The sequence below is a fragment of the Neovison vison genome, chromosome 3 (genome assembly GCF_020171115.1).
Source record: "Neovison vison isolate M4711 chromosome 3, ASM_NN_V1, whole genome shotgun sequence".
In the NCBI taxonomy this organism is placed as follows: domain Eukaryota; kingdom Metazoa; phylum Chordata; class Mammalia; order Carnivora; family Mustelidae; genus Neogale; species Neogale vison.
In genome coordinates this window covers 222,272,054-222,294,673 of record NC_058093.1, presented here as the reverse complement: position 1 = coordinate 222,294,673, position 22,620 = coordinate 222,272,054, and the positions used below count along the sequence as shown (strand labels likewise).

The 22,620-nt window shown below is 45.5% G+C and overlaps 1 protein-coding gene across 1 annotated transcript in view; it reads left to right on the top strand.

The window, feature by feature from the left end:
* Nucleotides 1–22,620, top strand: part of MYO18B (myosin XVIIIB) — a 237,265-nt gene that overhangs the window by 81,742 nt on the left and 132,903 nt on the right. Inside the window, exons 21-24 of the mRNA XM_044244039.1 lie at nucleotides 7,012–7,077; nucleotides 12,031–12,159; nucleotides 14,509–14,652; nucleotides 15,685–15,774. Coding sequence (XP_044099974.1) covers nucleotides 7,012–7,077; nucleotides 12,031–12,159; nucleotides 14,509–14,652; nucleotides 15,685–15,774 — 429 coding nt within the window. The remainder of the gene's footprint in view (nucleotides 1–7,011; nucleotides 7,078–12,030; nucleotides 12,160–14,508; nucleotides 14,653–15,684; nucleotides 15,775–22,620) is intronic.

Below are 22,620 nucleotides of genomic sequence, written 5' to 3'. Positions count from 1 at the left end.
AGCCCTGGAATAAATCCCACTTGGTCGTGGTGAATAATCCTTTTAATGTGCTGTTGGGTTCTATTGGCCAGTATTTTGGTGAGAATTTTCACATCTGTGTTCATCAAGGATATTGGTCTGTAATTCTCTTTTTTGATGGGATCCTTGTCTGGTTTTGGGATCAAGGTGATGCTGGCTTCATAAAATGAGTTTGGAAGTTCTCCTTCCATTTCTATTTTTTGGAACAGTTTCAGGAGAATAGGAATTAATTCTTCTTTAAATGTTTGGTAGAATTCTTCTGGGAAGCCATCTGGCCCCGGTCTTTTGTTTGTTTGGAGATTTTTGATGACTGTTTCAATCTCCTTACTGGTTATGGGTCTGTTCAGGTTTTCTATTTCTTCCTGGTTCAGTTGTGGTAGTTTATATGTCTCTAGAAATGTATCCATTTCTTCCAGATTGTCGAATTTGTTGGCGTAGAGTTCCTCATAGTATGTTCTTACAATTGTTTGTATTTCTTTGGTGTTGGTTGTGATCTTTCCTCTTTCATTCATGATTTTATTTATTTGGGTCCTTTCTATTTTCTTTTTGATAAGTCTGGCCAGGGGGTTTGTCAATCTTATTAATTCTTTCAAAGAACCAGCTCCTAGTTTCGTTGATTTGTTTTGTTATTTTTTTAGTTTCTATTTCATTGATTTCTGCTCTGATCTTTATGATTTCTCTTCTCCTGCTGGGTTTAGGCTTTCTTTGTTGTTCTTTCTCCAGCTCCTTTAGGTGTAGGGTTAGGTTGTGTATTTGAGACCTTTCTTGTTTCTTGAGAAAGGTTTGTACTGCTATATATTTTCCTCTCAGGACTACCTTTGTTGTTTTACAGATTTTGAACTGTTTTGTTTTCATTATCATTTGTTTCCATGAATTTTTTCAATTCTTCTTTAATTTCCTGGTTGACCCATTCATTTTTTTTTAGAAGGATGTTGTTTAGTCTCCATGTATTTGGGTTCTTTCCAAATTTCCTTTTGTGATTGAGTTCTAGATTCAGAGCATTGTGATCTGAAAATATGCAGGGAATGATCTCAATCTTTTGATACCAGTTGAGACCTGATTTATGACCCAGGATGTGGTCTATTCTGGAGAATGTTCCATGTGCACTAGAGAAGAATGTATAAGCTGTTGCTTTGGGATGGAATGTTCTGAATATATCTACGATGTCCATCTGTTCCAGTGTATCATTTAAGGCCTTTATTTCCTTGTTGATCTTTTGCTTAGATGATCTGTCTATTTCAGTGAGGGGAGTGCTAAAGTCCCCTACTATTATTGTATTATTGTTGATGTATTTCTTTGATTTTGTTATTAATTGGTTTATATAGTTGGCTGCTCCCATGTTAGGGGAAAAGATATTTAAAATTGTTAGGTCTTCTTGTTGGACATACCCTTTCAGTATGATATAGTGTCCTTCCTCATCTCTTATTATAGTCTTTGGCTTAAAATCTAATAGATCTGATATAAGGATTGCCACCCCAGCTTTCTTCTGATGTCCATTAGCATGGTACATTGTTTTCCACCCCCTCACTTTAAATCTGGAGGTGTCTTCGGGTCTAAAATGAGTTTCTTGTAGGCAGCATATTGATGGGTTTTGTTTTTTATCCATTCTGATACCCTGTGTCTTTTGATTGGGGCATTTAGCCCATTAACATTCAGTGTAACCATTGAGAGATATGAATTCAGTGCCATTGTATTGCCTGTAAGGTGACTGTTACAGTATATTGTCTCTGTTTCTTTCTGATCTACTACTTTTAGGGTCTCTCTTTGCTTAGAGGACCCCTTTCAATATTTCCTGTAGAGCTGGTTTGGTGTTTGCAAATTCTTTCAGTTTTTGTTTGTCCTGGAAGTTTTTTTTTTTAATCTCTCTTTCTATTTTCAATGATAGCCTAGCTGGATATAGTATTCTTGGCTGCAAGTTTTTCTCGTTTAGTGCTCTGAATATATCATGCCAGTTATTTCTGGCCTGCCAGGTCTCTGTGGAAAGGTCCGCTGCCAATCTAATGTTTTTACCCTTGTATGTTACAGACTTCTTTTCCCTGGCTGCTTTCAGGATTTTCTCTTTGCCGCTAAGACTTGTAAATTTTACTATCAGGTGATGAGGTGTGGACCTATTTTTATTGATTTTGAGGGGTGTTCTTAGCATCTCCTGGATTTTGATGTTTGTTCCCTTTGCCATATTAGGGAAATTCTCTACAATAATTCTCTCCAATATACCCTCTGCACCCCTCTCTCTTTCTTCTTCTTCTGGAATCCCAATTATTCTAATGTTGTGTCATCTTATGGTGTCACTTATGTCTCGAATTCTCTCCTCGTGATCCAGTATTTGTTTGTCTCTCTTTTGCTCAGCTTCTTTATTCTCTGTCATTTGGTCTTCTATGTCACTATTTCTTTCTTCTGCCTCATTTATCCTAGCAGTAAGAGCTTCCATTTTTGATTGTACCTCATTAATACCTTTTTTAAATTTTAACTTGGTTAGATTTTAGTTGTTTTATTTCTCCAGAAAGGGTTTTTATCCCTCCGGAGAGGGTTTCTCTAATATCTTCTATGCCTTTTTCGAGCCTGGCTAGAACCTTGAGAATCATCATTCTGAACTCTAGATCTGTCATATTACCAATGTCTGTATTGATTAGGTCCCCAGCCTTCGGTACTGCCTCTTGTTCTTTTTTTTTGTGGTGAGTTTTTCCGCCTTGTCATTTTTCTTCTTGGTGAGTGAAGTTGGTCTTGGCTGGGTTTCTTGTTGATCTTCTGGGGGAGGGGCCTGTTTTAGTGATTCTTTGCCCCAGGCGGAATTGCACCGCCCTTACCAGGGGCCGGGCTAAGTAATCCCCTCGGGTTTGCTTTTGGGAGCTTTTGTTCCCTGAGCGCTTTCCGTAGAGTTCCGGAGGACGGGAATGAAGATGGCAGCCTCCCAGTCTCCGGCTTGGAGGACCCGAGAGCTCGGAGTCCCGCTCCTCAGTGCGCCCTCAGAGAAAAATGCCCAACCGCCCCTGTCTCCCTGGCCTCTGGTCGCGCTTGGAGGAAAGCGCTCAATCGCTCGCACTTGGAGAAAAGCGCCCAGTTGCTTTCATCTCCGTGGCCTCCAGCCACGCTCCTAGCTCACCCAGCCTGTGACCGGTTCAAGGTAACCCTGAGCTGAGAGCTCACCCCTTGGCTTCGTCGCTGTAGCCGGCTTCCCCGCTCTAATACCTGCGAGCTCTGCGACACTCAGACACCCCCGGTCCTTCTGTGACCCTGCGGGACCTGGGGTTATGCTGACCCTGCATGAGCTTCCCCCCGGTTTAGCCTCTGGAACGATGTCCTTCTGTGGAGCAGACTTTTAAAAGTCCTGATTTTGTGCTCCATTGCTCTGCCGCTTGCTGGGAGCCGGCCCCTCCCCCCGCGGTCTATCTTCCCATCACTTTGGATTCACTTTTCCTCAGGTCCTACCTTTCAGAAAGAGATCAATTTTCTGTTTCTAGAATTGTTGCTCTTCTTCTCTTCGATTTCCCATTGGATTTGTAGGTGTTCGCAAATAAGCTGATCTCCTGCTACCTGGTGTCATCTCAGCCTGCTACTTCTCCGCCCTGTATCCATTTTTATCACTGTTTTTTGGGAGGAACAGAGGATCTCTCAAGCTCCTTCCTACACCATTCTCTAAGTCTCACTCCTACATGCTACCTTGCGACGTCATTAAAGCTCCACTCCATCCTTGGATGATGGGATGTGATGACCCCATCTTGGAGAAGAGGACATGGGAGATCAGAGAGGATGTGTGGCATGCTCAGGGTCACACAGCCAGTGAGTAATGGGACTGGAGAGGATCCCAGCATCAGAGGGCAGAGAACAAGCTCAGGAATCTGATTCCCTGGAGTTGTATCTCCCTCTGCCATTTCCTAGCACGTGATTTAATCACACGGGACCTTGCTTTCTTTGCAAAACAGGCATCAAGTAGTATTTGTTGTGGAGGTTTGGAAATAAAATGAGTTATGTGGAAAGCACCAAGAGCCATACTCAGACTCAAAGCACAAGAGCTAACTTTTCTTGGAGCGAAATGGCCAACATGTTACTATGCATTCCATGTGGGGAGGGATAACCTCCAGGGTCTGGATAATGAGGGTGGAAGAGCTGATTCCTTAAAGAAGAGGGACAAGGAAGGACTCTGTTACAGTAATCCGAATTCTTGCCCTGTCTTCCATTAGCTGGCTGCTGGGTAGCGATGGACGTTGTGTAGAAATAAATCCGATCACTGGTAATTGATTTAAAAGAAGGCCAATTTCATATGGTTCAATCTAAGAGTAATATTCATCATGATAACAATATGAGCAATCAAGTGTAAAATCACTTCCAAAGACATTTACACAGAGTCTTAGTTCACTGGGCCAGCACCTATATGGTCTACACAGGGCATCTTAGCGCCATTTTGGCAGCGAGGAAAATGAGAGCAAGAAGGATGGTTCAGGGCCTGCAGCTCCCTGTTCGCTCTATCCTTTGGGTCATAAGCTTTCTTACCTATAAAATGAGATGAACAAGACAGAATGCCTTTGTTAGGCCTGATCTTGGCTACGCAGACATCTACAGGGCTCTAAGAAAGTGGGGAGAAGGGAAAGAATCCTTGGATATTGGGTGATTGGGAGCACACTTGAGAAAAGGAGGCTTGGTTTGTGTTCTGTATACCTCTGCTAAGTTTAGACCAAGACTAAACCAGTAGGACTTACTCAAGGACTTTAGTAGGACTAACTCCTCATGTCTGTTGAGTACTTCTCATGTGGCAGGTGTGCCATGGAGTCTTCTGCAGGAGCAACCACAGAACCTTCCAGAACAGATTCTGGTATTTCTCCCTCATGTTTCTGAATAGGAGTCTGGAGCGCGGAGCAAAGGGCTTGTCCAAGGTCACACAGTTATGAGTGGTAAAACCAGGCAGGATCTCCATCCAGGTGGATCTGCTTCCTCCAAATCCTGATTTTTTTTTTTTTTTTTGCTTCAAACATCTACTCTGGGTGTTAACACTTAAGGTCGACTCAGAAAAATTTCATTGGCTGTAGGTTTCATTTATTTTTTATCCATCCGTCTTATTTTCAGTCAATTTTTATTTTGTTTTGCTCTTGTGCACAGAGAAAAGATGTTGTGTTTTGGATATATTGGTTTTTATGCATTCTGCTGCCTACAGCTCCCTGGGAACATTTTTGGCTAAAATGTAATAAGTAAAACCACTGAATTGGGGGGAAGGGCATTATGGAATGTTCTTCCAGGAGGTCAGAGGAGGAAAATTGCTCTTAGATGATAGGCTTGGACCAGACTTTTAATAAGCTTTTATTTTTTTTTAATAGTATCTTAGGAAATTTTCTGTGGTGCCGATGACCCATGGAACTGAAACTTATCTAAGTAAATTACATGAGCCCTGAATACCTTTTGTTTCTTGAATGTGCAGTTACTTTTCTGACCGTTTATTCCAGAAACAGACTGTGATTTTCAGTAAATGGAAGGTCCATGAAGGGTGGCGTAGAGGGGAATCACAGGCACCAAGGAAGCAGGTGTGACCTGTATTTTCCTGAGGGTACACATTTCTGGCAAGGCTGTTTCAGAGCCCGCATATCTTGATGACAAAGGAAAATCCCACGACATGGCTGTGATTTGGCCAAGGCTGCGCTCAGGAAATGTCTCCAAGTGAATTTAGGTCTCCTGCATGGGCCTGCCCTTCTCCTTCTGCTCCCCCATGACCTCCAAAGGATGGCTCCTCTCTTTGTTCTCTCCATCATTGTATTTATTGAGCTCCTACTGTGTGCCTAAGACAGTACCAGGTGAAGCAGAGGAAATCAGAAACGAAGAAAACACAGCCTCCTCCAACCTGTGCTCTGGGTCAGGCACAGACACTTAAGAGCCACACCATTTACTCAGGAAATATTTGTGAAGGTGAGGTCGTTTCTGGCAGGTAGAATGGGGGAAGGGTAGCATCCTGGGCAGGCTGTCCCAGCAAACTTCAGGGATATAGCAGGTGATATTCCTAGTGGCCTAGGGACTTCTGGAGCCATCCTGGGCATGCAGGGAGGTTAAGTCATAGATGGTGTGATGTGGCCCGACAGACCTCAGTTCTAATCAGGCTCTGCCTCCATGTGACTTCTAACCTTGGAGAAAGAACTTCACTGGTTTTTGTATTTTTAATTGTTAAATATACATAACATAACATAAAAGTTATCACTTCATCTATTTTTAAAAAGATTTTTATTTATTTGAGAGAGGGAAGGTGAGAGAGAGTGTGTGAGTGACAGGGTGTGAGTGAGGGGCAGAGGGAAAGGGAGAAGCAGGCTGCCCCATGGAGCAGGGAGCCTGATGTGGGGCTTGACCCCAGGACTCTGGGATCATGAACTGAGCTGAAGGCAGATGCTTAACCGACTGACTGCCCCACCCGGGTGCCCCATTTCTTTCCCATTTAATGCAGATTAGTATCCTCTTGGGTGTATATCCCACATTTTGTGTCTCCATTTATCTGTGGACGGACCCTGGGTTGCTTCCACCTCTCTGCTTTTGTGAACAACCCTGCTACAAATGTGGGCATCCCACTATCTATTTAAGTCCCTGCTTTCACTTCTTCTGGGTAGACACCCAGGAGGAGAATTGCTAGAGCCTACGGTAATCCTGTATTTAATTTTTAAAGGGCCTGCCATACTGTTTTCCATAGCAGACACATGTTTCACTAACTTTTGGGTCTTTGGGTTTTGTTTTGTTTTTTCCTCTGTAAATGGGCGTGGTGGTGTGAGGACTCACCTCCGGTTGCCAGGGTGATGCCAGGAAATGGTGTCTGTGAGGGTCCCAGCAGAGTGGATGGCACATAGTAGGTGCTCAATACATGCCCATCTTCTGCACTGGTCCGGGTGGGGTAAGGCTCTGCTGCTCGGACTCCCAGACATGTGGAACCATTCATTCTCTCTTTCCCAATGCTACAGCCAGCCAGCCGGCCTGACCTCCCATGGGAGTCTGTCTCATTCTGTCTCTCTTTAACTGTCTTCCTTCCTCCAGGCTGTGGAGGAGCTCCTTCAGACCCTGGACCTGGAGAAGAAGGCCGTGGTCATTGGGCACAGCCAAGTGAGTAAAGCTACTTTCTTAGGTCACCGCGTTCATCCCATTGCAGACCCAGATGAGCCCTAATTCTTGTCCTACTTCACCATCCGCTAGCTCTGTGGGCCTACTTTTCAGCAAGCTGAAGACAAGGCTGGCCATTCTCTGCCCTGCTTATCTGAAAAGGCCTGGAAGATAACATAGGTATAATATGGGAGGAAATACCTTGGGAAATATCATTTGTTAGAGGTTCGTTCCCCTCCCAGGAACCTCAGTGGTCTGGAAGCATTGACATCTTGCTCCTTAGTATGACTTTCAGAGCTTTTGGAAGACTTGCCATAAAACCTGAGAAGAAACACTCAGCTTCACTCAGAGCTTTGTAACTTTGACTTTGTAACCAACAATAACCAAACTGTACTCCTGGCTGATTAGCAGCAGTAAGCACAAAGTTAGAGCTCCACGAGAAGGCACGTGATTTTAATGTTGAGAGAAAGAGCATTTCTCAAATGGTGTTGAGCCAAAACCCTTTCCCATAACGTTTCAACATTTAGAGAAGAATTTCACAGAGTCCCCATATGCCCGTATGTCTTCTCAGCTTTCGAGAAGGAAAATAAGGTATTTAGGGCTTCCCGAACTATTTGACCATGGGACTCTCACCCTTTTGTCTTTGTGGAAGACCCCTTATCATCTCCCAGAGCTAGTGTTAATGGGCTCTAGTTTGGGAAGTAGGGTGCAGAGACTGTGAACTCAACAGTGATGTGGTAGGCAGGGGAGAAGGGTCAAAGTTCAGGAGTAGAAATGAGAGAGAGAATAGACCAAGGGAAAAATTGCTCCATTCGCTTTCCCGCTCATCTTCTGATTGAAAAACACCAACTCATAAACCTTGTGAATCACCACATCCAGCTTCCATGCAAGGTGCTAGGGGCAGGGCCCTCATCTCCAAAAGCCCACCATGGTGGCATCACTGCCCATTAGCCATTCTTGGAACCCAGAGTAGCCTATCCCATCACACTCACTTCCTTGGAGAGCTCACAATCTTTCATACAATTCCTTGCCCCGTCGACACACAAGCCTCTCCCTGCAGGCCTCTTGCTCCTGCTAAAATGTGTGGCAAGTGTGGTCTCAGTCTGATTTATCCCATTAAGATTTGGCAGCAACTGGACCTTTGTAGACCTTTCCTGTAGAGGGAACAAACCTGTGGGTCCCTGGGCTTCTGCCCGAGGCCAGGAGCTTTTCCTGGCCTTTCCTGTTTTGTTCCTCGTTTCCCGCAAAACTTCCCATGAGATAATTAGTAAATCCCTTCTTTACTGGACCTCTGGGAAGTAAGCCCCTTTCCAAGCCCTTCCGGTTAGCTAGGAGTACTGAAATATATAGCTCCCATGAAAACTGGTATCGCCCTGAATCCCAGGGTCTTTTCAACACACTGTGAGTTCTGTTATTTATTTATTTATTTATTTTTTAGATTTTATTTATTTATTTGACAGAGAGAAATCACAAGTGGACGGAGAGGCAGGCAGAGAGAGAGAGAGGGAAGCAGGCTCCCTGCTGAGCAGAGAGCCCGATGCGGGACTCGATTCCAGGACCCCGAGATCATGACCTGAGCCGAAGGCAGCGGCTTAACCCACTGAGCCACACAGGCGCCCCAGTTCTGTTATTTATTAGTGGAAATGTATCACATAGTCTTTACCCGTACAAAGGTCTTTATAGTCCAGAATCAGAGCACTTGCTCTTGAGCTCCAAATATGTCATCCCTGTGGGCCAGAAATTCTCAAAATATGGTTCCTGGACCAGCCGCCGCAGCAGCAGCATCCCCTGAGAGCTTTCTAAAAACATCAAGGCTCAGATGCCTTCCCCTTGTCCCCTACCCTAGACCTAGTGAATCTGAAACTCCAGAGGTGTGGGACCCAGAAGTCTGACGTGTAATAAGCCATGTTCACATTTGAGAACCACTGGTCTGGATAATTACGCAGGTTTTTTTTTTTTTTCATGAATATAAAAATCAGCCTCTATCATCCCAGTGGCTATTGTAGAACAGGGAGGAAAGCGGAGGAGGAAAAGTCTTTGTACACATTTTCACATGGCGAGGGCAAGAAATCTAGAAGCCAAAACATCCCAATAACAACAACAACAACAAAAAAGCCATTGTTCTCGGGTAATACTTGGTATTCATTAAGAAACGGTCAAGAGCAAATTGAAGTCAGTGTATCATTTGGAAGCCATGCCAGCCTGTGACCATTCAGGGGACATGAAAGTCTTAGGCATGGCAGGGTCAGACACTTCATAGGTGGGAAGGTCATGAAGAGGAGGAAAGAACAGGTGCATCTGGGCCATACACCAGGGCTCCCCCACTTCCTAACTCTGTGAATCATGAGTGAGTGATTTAGCCTCTCTGAACCTCTGTCCCCTTATATATAAAACGGAGCCACTGCTTCCTGCCCCCCAAGTGGGCTGTGGAAATCAGTCAGTTGTCACTTACTTGTGAAATGCATTTGTCAGTGGGGCGAGACATTTATCAAATAAGCTAACATTGTAGTGTTTAAAGAATGAATCTCCTCTAATCTGGAAAATGGCTGGGACAGGAGCTAATTTCTCAGCAGTCCCAGATATGGGAGCTATGGTCCTATTAGATTTTTTAAACCCTGGCCTTCCACATTTTTTGAGGAAAAACAGCTCGCTGGAGCAGTGGGCCCTACAGATTCCTTAAATGTGGGGCTGTTGGGACATTGCACTCTGCTTGGGTCCGATAAGCCACTGGACCCATGAAAAGCAAATAATTTAGATGTTTCTTTGTGATTCTCAGCCCCTGGGGCCTTATCAAGGCCTGTGCCGAGGGCCATGACATTTATGAGAAAGGTGGAAACCCACGTGCCGTTGGCCTTGTGGTTGGCAAGATGCTCTTTAAAAGGAAAAAAAAAATTCAAGATAAGATTCTGCACAGCCAATGACTTATTCCCGCTCTGCGTATGGTCGTTTCCAATTATCTTTTTAATGAAAGCTTCATACTTAATCAATAGTGGTTTTGGCAGTGCCCGCCGCCTTTTGTAATATACGAACTAGAGCTGTCATCATTTTGATCATTGATTTTTTTTTTTATAGCAGCTTTTGGGACTCGCTAGCTTGTGAAATTAATACAGTCATTATTGAGGCAATCTGATAGGTAATGAGTCAATCGTGTCTTTATTTCAAAGAGGCTAATTGCCTTGGTGGCTCTGCCTGATAGGAAGTGTTCCGTAAGGCCAGGAAAGGTTGCAAAACAGAGCTCACACTGATTGGGCGTGCAAATTCTCATTTTCCCATTGGGGAAGGGTTCGCCATGGGATAAGCAGAGTGGTCTCCATTACAGCGAATAGGTTTAGGGGAATGGCTAATTGATGGAGACCCTTTGTTCCACCTGGAATCAAATTGCAGTTCAACCCCAAACTTCAGGGTCTGCATCGTAGTGAAGGAGGAAACAAAGCTTTGTGTTGACAATGAGAATGGGGTGCCAGAGGAGACCTTGGCTTTGTGGCTGGAGTCAATTACGTAAACTCTCCCTGGGCCAAGAGAGTCCTCATAAGGTTGCTCTTTATTAAAATGGGACATAGGAGAAAGAGGTTTGAAAAAGTAGATACCATGCAAATGTTAATTACATTCAGTGGTAACTGTCAGGTCTGGTGTCAGGTGGAGGGAGATATTGTCCCTGTCGCCACTTGCTGGTGGAGGGTCTTGGTGGAGAGGAGGGAGGGGAAACGCCAATATTAGCCTCAGTTTCTCCTTCCATAAAATGGGGGGATTGCCATAACTACCTATAAGATGATACACATGAAATATTTCCCTGCGTAAATGTCAAGGGGTTGGTCCCGATCCACAATCCTGGTGGATAATATGCCCGATTGCTTGAGAATATTATTAATTAAGATATGATTGCTGATTAAGATAATAATGTCACAGATGGATCAGTTCTTTGGAGACACTGAACAACTTTAGGGGGGCTAAGCCACCTCTGGCAAAGAAACACGCAGGGCTGGTCATAGAAACGGGCAGCAGATGGGCGTCTGGGAAGGGTCTCCTGCCTCAGCTCCCTGGCCGTTAAGGAGGCTTTACTTTGCTTCTGGGAAGTGAGGCTGATGGTGGCTGCCCGCCTATGCTGGCCAGAGCCCGCCAGGCCCTGGAGCGTCGGATGATCTGAAAATCCTTCTGTGTGCCCCGTAGTCAATGGAAGATGGCCCTGCAGGGTGCCGAGGAGGCATCGATCACTTTGCTGCCGAGGGGCCTCCATTCATTATTGATGAACAGTGGCCTGGAAATCGTGGGCCGCCTGCTGTTTTTCCTGTTAGATGCCTGAGCACCTTCTGTGGGAGGCACTAGCCCGGCCCCCTCCTCCCCTGGCTACAAAGGGCTGCCCTCACTGCCCCCAGCATTCCCTGCCCCTCCTTAGAAGGCAGGACCGAGTATTCCAAAGGTACTGCTTCTCCTAAAGGGCTGGCGGGCCCTTACCAGAAGGAATGCCCATTCCCAGGCCTGATGCTAAACCCCTGTATTCCACCTTTCCTGGGGTGAACCCTGGGAATCTGTGTGTTTCCTCATGCTCTTCAGGCCATTCTGTTGGACAGGACAGAGATATTTAGGCCAGATCCCTCCTAGCTGTGGTTTTTCAAATGAATGTGTGCCTAAGTTCCCTGAGGCTCATGTTAAAATGTTGCTCTGATTCAGCAGGCCTGGGGTGGGGTCCCAGATTCTGCATTTCTGAGCAGCTTACCAGTGGTGACCATGCCACTCATGGGGGCCATGGTCTGAGCACACAGGGGCGAGAAGAAAGGAAAAAGGAGCCATCAAGAGGCAAGATGCTTTGATCATTTAGACCCTCCCCCGCCCCCGCGTCATGGGCACCTGCTAGTAGGTATTTTGGGTGGAGGGAAGAGAATTGGCTTCTCAGTGGCTACAGCCTTGCCCCCCACATTCAGCCCAAGAGTAGTCACCTGTCGTCTTCCCTCCTCTCAGGTTTTCCTCAAGGCAGGCATAGTCTCCAGGCTTGAGAGGCAGCGGGAGAAGCTGGCGTCTCACAAGATCCTTCTATTCCAGGCGGCTTGTAAGGGCTTTCTGTCTCGGCAGGAATTCAAGAAGCTGAAGGTATGGCAGCCAATGTGCCTCGTCAGCCCTGCAGAGGTGCGAGGTCCTGGCAAAGCAGCATCTGAGCTGATCTGGGAGCTGCGATCATGCGTGTCTCACACTCGTGCTCCTGCAGGAAACCCTGTGGGATATTAACATGCAGTTTCAGATCTGGTGGGTCTGGGGTGAGCATGAGGCTCTGCAGGTCTCCCGAGATGGTGCCGGTGCTGCTGACCCAGGAGCTCACCCTGAATGGTGGAACTTAAGAGTGACACTTTACAAGATGTTGTGATTTTTCCTAGGACACTGACATCAAGTTACCAATGATGTCAAACTTGATCTAGATTATTATGGGGTGGTCCGAGCCCTGCTGGGTCAGTTGTGGTTTCCTGTCCCATTTCTGGAGAACCTGGCTTTCATGGGTCAGCAGGCAGGGTGTGACAGGACCTGGCCACTGAGGCTTTGGGGACCACAGGGCCAGTTTGGAGTCTGCAGTCCTGAGCAACCCTGGACCACTATCGTTGGAGACCTTTGGAGACTGAATTTCTTCTCTGTAGCTTGGGCAGTGGAGAAAAGGCAGCAGGGCTCTAGAGATGCACAAGAGGTGTGCTTGAATCTTGTTTTCACCGCTCAGTAGCTGGGTTAAGGTGAGATGGGGTCATGTACGCTTAGCATGGTACATGCCGTTGAGCTCAACAGATGCTAGCTGCTGTTACCTTAGTATCTTCATTAGTAAGTACTATAGCTAGTATGTGGTCTCATTACATGAGCCTCCTGTAAATCTGTAAATTCACGTATACACCCTTGGCAAAAGCAGGCAAAGGGAAGAACACTAATAAGTAAAATTTTGTGGGCAAATTCACTGGCCCACTGCTCACCCATAGCCTATGCCCTTGAAATGATTTAGAGTAGAGGTGAATGAAGACCCTGGATTCTGTCTGCACTCAGGCTGCAGAGGTGCAAATCCCAACTCCACCATTAGGCAGCGGTGTGGTGCTGAGCATGTGACTGGGCCACACTGTGCCTCAGTTTCCCCACCTGTAGAATGGAAATGAGAGTAACTCCTACATTCCAAGGGCCGTGGCAAGGACTGAGCTAAGTCTATAAGGTCCTCAGCATGCTGCCTGGTTTGCAGGGAGAGCCGAACCAGCTGGACAAGCATTGATTCTCATAATGGGGATGTCAGCGATGCATCTCCTGGCTTGGTAGTCAGCATGGTTCCCACCTGAGACACTAATGAACATGGCCCATGGTCCTCCAGCAGTGGTCCCAAGGCCAACAGCATCCGAGTCAACACGGCATCTGTTAGCCAGTCAGATTCTCGGGCCCTGACCTGATTTACTGAATCAGACCCTCTGGGGGCAGAGCCCAGCATATGTGCTTTAAGGAAATGTATTTTGACAATCATGCCGTGTCCAGTTCCACAGAAGTCTTCCTGGTTCTCTCTCCATGACACCCCCGTACTCCTTTCTGTGTGCATCCCATAGTTCATCCCGTAGTTCTTTCCATAGTTCATCCCGTGCTGTGGGTGGGCTTTTGATACACACTCAGGTTTGAGAAGCATAGAATTCGTGTTTAAATTTGCTTAAAGTGATACCTAGCCCCTAAATATCACCTTGAGACATAATCATGGACATTGTGTCTTATGGACAATTTTGGGGATGTTTAAGGATTTTCCTTTCATGGTGGCTTTTGACTTCTCAGCTCTGCACAAGATGTGACACTGTCGTATCATATTTTCAACCCTTCTTCCTCTACTTCTTCTTAGGTCATGCAAGATCAAATCGGGACATAGTGTCTGATACCCAGAGCCCAGCTTGATGAAAGAGGCTTTCAAAAAAATTTTTTTTTAATTTAACAACATTTTTTATTTATTTACCTTTTTTGGAGTAGCGTGGATACCCAGTGTTATGTTAGTTTTAGGCATACAACATAGTGATTGAAGTCTATACATTGTGCTGGGCTCACAAATATAGTTACCGCCTGTCACCGTACAGCACTATTATGGTACCATTGAACAAAATCTTTTAAAAAAAAAAAATCATTTATTTATTTATTTTTGCGAGAGAGAGTGTGTGCAAGTGAGCACTCACACATGCACAAGCAGGGGGATGGGCAAAGAGAGAAGCATATTCCCAATGCGGGGCTGGATCCCAGGACCCCAGGACTCTGACCCAAGCTGAAGGCTAACCGACTGAGCCACCCATGCCCCTGAAAGGAAGTTTTTAAAATTTTAAAGTTAGCCAATCTCTTCCCTTAACTATGAACCTGCTTTTTCCATCCCTCCTGCCACCACCCCCTCGCTCTCTTTCCTTCACCTTCCCTGGGTTGGGAAGGGCCCCTCGAGTTTCTGGTCTCTTCTCCCTGCAGATTCGCCGCCTGGCTGCGCAGTGCATCCAGAAGAACATGGCTGCGTTCCTGGAGGTCAAGGACTGGTCGTGGTGGCAGCTCCTCGTTTCCCTCCGGCCCCTGCTGAGCGCCACCATTGGGGATGAGCAGCTCCGTGCCAAGGAGGTCAGTCCAGGTGGCTGGCAGGGTGCAGGGTGGCCACCCCTCTTCATACCCCCGTGTTAGTTCTTACATCCAGTCCCAGTATCCCACCTTGCAGGTTCTTGATCTAGAAGTGTTCTTCCCAGGAGACCTTGCTGCCCCCTTCCAGATATCCCTCTGCTTCCATCAACACAGACACAGACCACCTTCCTTCCTGTGTCCAGCTACACGCTAGGCTTGTGGGTGCTAGGCAGATACCCCATTACTACCCAGGAGTATATGAAGACTTATGGTCCATCCCAGGGAGAATCAGTGGTGGAATCCTTGAGTCCTTGATCTCTTTGTGTCTCAGAAAACACTCTCCTTGCCGTCATTTCTATCCTGGTAGTGCCCTCCTTCTACAGGTAACCATTTTGATTAGTTTCTGGTTTATCTTTGCTGTTGCTTATTTTTGCAAAAGTAGCCAATTTACACATATACAGAGTTCCTTTCTCTCCTGCACCAAAGGTAGCATGTAGCATACTGTTTATAATCTTCTACCACTGGTATTTTGCACTTAGAAAATGTATTTTGACAATCATGCCGTGTCCAGTTCCACAGAAGTCTTCCTGGTTCTCTCTCCATGACGCCCCCGTACTCCTTTCTGTGTGCATCCCATAGTTCATCCCGCAGTTCTTTCCATAGTTCATCCCGTGCTGTGGGTGGGCATTTATGCTGCTCCTGCTCCTGATGGTGGTACTACAAGCATAACACTGAGCCATTAGCAAGATAGTGGTCTCTGGTGGGTGAAGGGCCAAGCCCACCATCTCATTCAGGCATCCCCCATCTTGGGTCAAGCAATGGACTCATTCTGAGGATTTGTCTTCTGCCCCTAGACTGGGATGTTGATATTTAGAAATGGGGAAAGTAAAAAGCCCCCTGTAGGAATTTAGCATCTGGACATCATCACAGATGCGCTGGCAGAATCACTCACTCTCTTCCCCACTTGCTCTTACTCTATGTGGAACCTCAGCTTCTGGTCCAGAATGGCTTCTGATAAGGTCTTTGCTTTTGTAGGCGGAGCTTACAATGCTGAGACAGAAGCTAGAAAAATCAGAGAAGTCACGAAATGAACTCCGGCAGAATGCAGACCTGCTAGAGAGCAAGGTAACCCATCTCTCCTTGTGGAGTTCCTGTGTGGGGTGAGGTCTGTTGATGGGGGATGGTTTCATGCCTGACACTGTGCTAAGTGCTTTACAAGCCTCCTCAGAATAACTCTGTCGGGGCATGCTGTCCTTGTCCCCATTGTGCAGAGGAGGAGACTGAGGCTCTGGGATATCAGGTCTCTTCCCAAGTTCACACACCTAGCATGTGTAGCACTGAGATTGAAACTTCTATCATCTAACTCCAAAGAGAAAAATTTTTAACAGTGTCATAAAAGCACAAATCACGAGGAAGAATGGATAAATTGTACTATGTTAAAGTCATCAACTTCTTGCCAAAGAGGTCAGTTCAGGCGGCAGGCAGGAATGTTTATTAAAACATAAAATGAAGACACACCACCTACTGGGCCATGAAATTCGCAACACATAAAACTGGCAAAGAGTATATGGACATGTAAAGAAAAACACTCCAGTAGGGGAAAAAAAAGGGGAGGGGGTAAAAAGAGGAATTGGCAAGTCCCAAGAGGAGAACTCTCATTTCAAGAGTTCCAGTGTCCTGAAATTCAAATGTCCAAGAGACTCATGAAAAGATGCTTAACTTAACTAGCAATCGGGAAATGCAAATTAACACCACAATAGGTACTGTTTCGCACCGCACCTTGAATTGGCAAAATCCTAATCTGAGGAAGCCAGGTGTTGGCAAGGATGTATAGCAACAGGAATGGTCATAATGCCCTGGGAGTGTAAATTGATCTCTTCACTCTTGAGCAACTTGACCTTGTCTCTGAAAGTTAATCCTGTCCCTATGTGTACTCTAGCCATTCTATCTTGGGTATATGCTGGAAAATGTGTCTCACTTACCTAAGAGACGAGAAGTATAGAGGAGTGACTTTGTCATGAAAAAATGTTAACAACCACGTGAGAGTCTATCAATAACAGAAAGGATGAACATATTTTGTTAGATTAAAAATTGAGTTGCTAAGACTCCTGGGGGGCTCAGCCAGTTAAGCCGCTGCCTTCCGCTGGGGTCATGATCCCAGAGTCCTAGGATTGAGTCCCACATCAGGATCCTTGCTCAGCGGGGATCCTGCTTCTCTCTCTGCCTCTGCCTGCCACTCTGCCTGCTTGTGCTTGCTCTCTCTCTCTCTGACAAATAAATAAATAAAATCTTTAAAAAAAATTGAGTTGCTAGAAGTAGAAATGAATCAAGGGCAAGAAAACTGTGGTCCACAGGCAGAACCCCATTGGCCACAATTTCTTTTTTGTAAATAAAGTTTTATTGGCACACAGCCACACCCATTCATTCACGTGAGGTCTCTGGTGGCTTTCATGTTACAATGGCAGAGCTGAGTAGTTGTCACAGAGACTCTGTTATCTACAAAGACTAAAAAATATTTACTGTCTGGCTCTTTATAGAAAACATGTCCTGACTCTTCAACTAGAGATGAATCTACATGGATTGCCCTCAAAAACATAACACTGGAGTTATGAGAGAATCCTTAAAATATGATATTGGACATACTACCTTTTAAGTATGCAGGACAATACTGTTCATGGAGTGGGGCATCTGCTGTATGGTCTTGGTGTGAAGATATTTCATGGGAATTATAATTTGGGGAGCTGGTCCCCTCTGGTGGGTGGAAATGGACATGTGATTGGAAATTACATCTGGGGGCTGGGGGTGTGACTACCTGGCTAATGTCTTCTGTTCTTAGTTGGGTGTTGAGTTCACAGGCTGGGGATGGGGATGGGAGCCAGATGGTCCCTGCCCCCAAGGGAACTACTGCAAATTCCAGATTCCTAAACAAATGCATAGGGTATAACATGGTTGTGGTTGTGGAGTGATGGGTAGATCAAGGAAGAGCTGTTCACAGAAACTAGCTGTTCCCCCTAGTTTTTCAGGGCTAGGACTCTAGTAAGTCACTTGCGTAGGGCATGAAATTTAAAGGGGTGCCAAAAAGGCAGCAAGATAAATCATATTCAATGAAGGATCTTTTAAAATGTAAATTGATGCAAAAAAATCCATGATGAGCCAAATACCAAAATTTCAAATAAACGCAGGACTGGTGGGCTGGGATTAAGGTGACGCCAGTAAGGCAGTCGGCACAGTGTGATCCTGTCTCCATTTAAATTCTTGATGTTTTATTCATCAAAGATTTTTGGCATTAATTTAAACTTTCTTAAATATTGCATTAAAATGTTATTTATCTTGGTTTCTGAGTTTCTCGGCACTCCCTGAAGTTTTGCACCCAGGGTGAGTGCTGTGCCCATCTCCTCCTTAGTCCCAGCTGTCATTCGGAGCCTGGAGTGGTACCTCAGATCCAGCTAGGGAGATGGCAAAATTGTGTCCTTGCAAGGTCCCCAGTCCAATTGAGGGAGACAGACCACAAGTAAATAAACAAGCAAACTACTTTTGGGTGGTCGAGTGCTATAGATATTAAGCAGAGGAAGGTGGTAGTCAGACAGGGGGCTCTTTTTTACCTAAGTGGTCCAGGACGGCTTCCCTAGATTGAGATGTTTGAGTCTAGTGGTAAATCACTTGGTGTCACCATCTGTGCACAGGTCTGGGGAAAAGAATGGAAGTGGCAAGTGCAAAGTTCCTGAGGCAACATGGGATAATAGTTGTCAGTTTAGAGCAAAAACTGGAGCTTTTCACACCTGTGAGCCTGTGGTGCTATTATTACCAGTAATATTGTTTGATTTTCTATGTGGATAGTGGTGGCTATAATTGAGTTCATGATCAAGGCAATAAAACACATTCTTCTTCTTCTTTTGACAGCCCAGGTTGAGCCTGGCTAGCTCACGTGGGGACATGGAATGAAGTCTGGGGTGGTGGTCATCTCTTTTCCACCGTTTCTCATTCCCCTTACATTTGTGTCCACTCTTCCCACCAGAAGTTCTCTCTCTGACTCCCATGGACAAAGCAGGGACTCCTGGAAGGGACATTCACAGCACATAGAGTTAGGAGAGGCTGGGTGGAAAGGCTGCACCATGGATCTATGCCCTCTTGGGGAAAATAACTGTAAAGTAGGAGAGGAAATGATGCTCAAGTACCCACCCCCCTCCATGGACTCATTCAAGTCTGTAGCGAGCATGCGACCTGACCTCTCTTGCACTTGGCTCCAAGTAGCAATGGTAGAGCAGCAGAAGCAAGAAATCAGAGAGCTGTGCTTGGGTTGGGAATATCAGTGACTTCCCTGTAGACACTCCTTCCCACTGCGCTGACATTTGATACAGTAATTCATCACCAACTGTCAAGTCGGACTTGGGAGTTTGGGGTGCCTCCGCTACCAGGGGTGACTGAAGAGAATGATGAGGTGAATATCATCTAGAGCTACAGCTTGCCCAGTGCTGGGAGAAAGAAGGCAGGGGCCAGGCTTCTGAGACCTGAACCAAGCCTTCAGGGTGTCAGCACCCCTCAAGTATTCTACTCAGGTTCTTTGTGTCTCTGTATTATGCATGGGTAGGAAAAGACATATAGGGCTTGGCAAAAGTAAGAGAAAATTTAAAAGCTAAGAACGTCAGAGCAATGGGAAATAAGAGTTGAAGGGCATATCAGACCAGAGGAAGGCTTTGGAAATGGAAATTTACCATGAGCCTTAGACCCGCTCTCTCTTCACAGACTTAGCATGGGCTGTGCCCTCCATCCTTCTTACCCATTTAATGCCTGGTCATTCCTTTTCACCCAGTTCAGGTGGTATACTTCTTCCAAGAAGCCTTTTGGCTTAACATTTTGTTAAGGTTGGGTTGGCCCCTACTGATGTGTGATCCCCAGACCATGGGCTTCCTATCGCTGCATTGATGGGTGTGTCCTAACTGCCTGCCCCTCCCTCGTACTGCCTCCTGCCCCCCTTCCCATTCTTGTGTCCCAGCTAGAAGGTAAAGCCCTAATGGCAGGGGTGTGTCTTTGCTCATCTTAGTGGCCCAGGCCTTTGTGCAGAATAGACACCAGATGGGTGAATGGAGCCATGAAAGTTGAAATGAAATGTTGATGCTGAGCTCCCTAGCAACCAAAGCAAAGAGGGAAACAAGATATCCCAAAAACACGTTGTCTCCAGGTTAAACACAGGTACACACACACACACACACACACACACCTGTTGCTTGAGATAATACTAATTTTCCCTGGTATTGAGATATTAGAGAAGCTTCCTCTATGAGTGTACATGAAAAGGGGCACTAAGTAACCTGGCAAAGGACAACGTCAGTAATGTGCATATACTAAATAGAGGAGGGGATCTCTGGGAGTGCTTTTGCGGACATTGTCTTGAACTGCAAGCCAAGGGCGTGATATCAGTTCCCTAAAAAATTCAACTAGAAGGAAAAGCAGAGCTTTATTCAGGAAGCACATTTAAATGGACTGAGTGTTACCGTTTCTTCATCCTCCTACCCAGGTTCTCTCCCCATCCCTTCCTCTTGCTTCTTTTTAAACTTTATAGTTAAGATCCAACATACAAAAGAGTACACACCCGCTAAGTTTTCAGCTCATTGAATTTTCACAAATTGAACATATCAAAGCAATCAACACCTGTATGGAGACATAGGACGTTCCTGGCTCCTTCCAAAATACCCCCATAGCCCTTTAAGTCACTGCGCTGCAAGGGTAACCACTAAACAGACTTCTAGCAATATAGATTAGGTGGGTTTTTTTTTCTCCTAGTTTTGAACTTTTCCTAGATACAGTCAAATGTGTGTGGTTGTGTTTGTGTGGTTTCTTTCATGTGACAGTGTTTGTGACAATCATCCGAGTTGTGGATGGTTGGGGCCTATTCATTGTCACTGCTGTATAGTACACCTTGTGTATAGAGCATTATTGATTCATTCTCTCATTCTCTTATAAATGAGCATTTGGTTGTTTCCAGCTTTGGGCTGTCATGAATAAGCCTGCTGTAAACATCCTTCCACATGTGTTTTGGTGCACGTATCATGCACTTTCTGTTAGGAATGCACTCAGAATGGAATTGCTAGTTTTTGAGTTCTTTCTATATTGGGTTTTAATTGACACAGTTTGCTTAATTGTATATTCCAGTTGGCTCTCCCATGGCAGTGGGTGAGCATTCCAGTTGCCCTGCACTCTGACCAGCACATGGTATTGTCCTTTTCATTTAGTGGTTTTGTTGGCGTGCAGGAATCCCACGTCATGATTTTTAATTTGTGCCCTTTCACATGTGTTTGAAAATTTGTTACCCTCTTTGGCAGAGTGGTCTTTCAAGACTTTTGGCCATTATCTACTAGTTTCCTTATTGATTTGTAGCAACTCTTTATATACTGTGGATATAAGTTCAGTTGTTGGATGTACATGGCATAGATCTCTTCCTCTGCTCTGTGGCTAGCCCTTCTGGATGCAATAATCAGAAGATTTATTTTCTGAAGTTTTTAGTCTCTGAAGAGACCTGCCAAAGCACTAAGAAGAGGTCAAAGGACTCCAGAACTCCCAAACCTGTATCATTGGCAATAGATACACTTCTTTGGTTTCATTCTGTATTTTACTGATTTCCAGATGCATGCTATTTTCCACCTTTCTGTGTCTCTGTAATTATGATGCATCTTGACAATCACTGGCATCTTGCACTAAAAATTGGCAGCACTTTCTTTTCTTATGTTCCATAATGGTGCATCTTATCATCAGAGGCAGCTGAGATTTGGTGATATGTAGCATACTGGGGCCCAGGTGAGATTTTATTTGAAGAAAGGTCTTTCATTCTTTCCCCTCCGCCAAAAAGCTACTATGATTTTTTTTAACCAGTTGCTTTTATACTTTACAGAGCATCCAAATCACCTGGGGAGCTGTGTACATTGCAGATTTCCCATGCCATCTCCCGAAGCTTTGACCCAGGAGGGAATCTTCGGGGATGGGCGACCTTCACTGCTTCTTTGTAACAAGCCCCAAGATGAATCTGATGCAGAGTCATGCCATGTGAAAGCAGTGGTTCTCATACTCCAAAGTATTGAAATCCCCTGGAGGATGTGTTAGGATATAGTACGTTGCTCTGGAGGATGTGTTAGGATATAGTATGTTGCTCTGCAGCCCTAGCAATTCTGAGTCAGCAGGTGTGGGGAGGCTCTGGAGGTTCGGAATTTCGCATGTGCTGTCAGGTGATGCGGAACCTGCCAGTCTGTGGACCACACTTGAAGGAATGGGTGGAAGGCACTTCCTTTCCTGTGGTTCTACTGTCTTAGAAGAGTTTCTGTTGATCGTTGGGAGGCAGACAGTCCTTTGGGCCACGTATCCCGAAGATACCCCTGGCCCCGTTCATGGCCTCTGCACCCCACCCGCTTGTCTCTGTAAGAGGGGGGAAACAATTGACAGAAATGTTGCTAAAACATGGTGTGTCTCATCAGTGGAAACTCCATTTGACTAGGCTTATTAAAAAGACAACATTATTGCAAAATGATTTAAGTGCTTCATTTGCGAAGGAGCCGAAGAGGAGATGAGACGCCTCCAGGAAGCAAGCTATAAATATTCCTCAAGCGTGCAAAAAATTCTGCCTGGATGCCAAGTGGGGTTTTTTATTTTCACCCGAAAGCAGGTCTCTCTTCTTTTAGGGATTTCCTATAAGGCTGTGGGAGCACATGGAGAAAAATGAGAATGGGGTGTTTTCTTCCTTCTCTGGAATATCTTCTGGGTTTTCCTGAAGACTTTATTTATAGCCAAAGACAGGTCTGTGCACTCTGCATGTCTAGTCTCGTCAGCTTGAGAAGTTTCGCTTTTTGGTAAGGAATAGCCGAGAAAGAATCCACCGGCATACACCAGGATTTGGTTTAGGTTCAAGAAAGTGTATTTGCAAAGAGCTGGGGAGCTGGTGCTGGCTAGTCACGAGCGTGGCCAGCAGAAGATAATCTCTAGGAG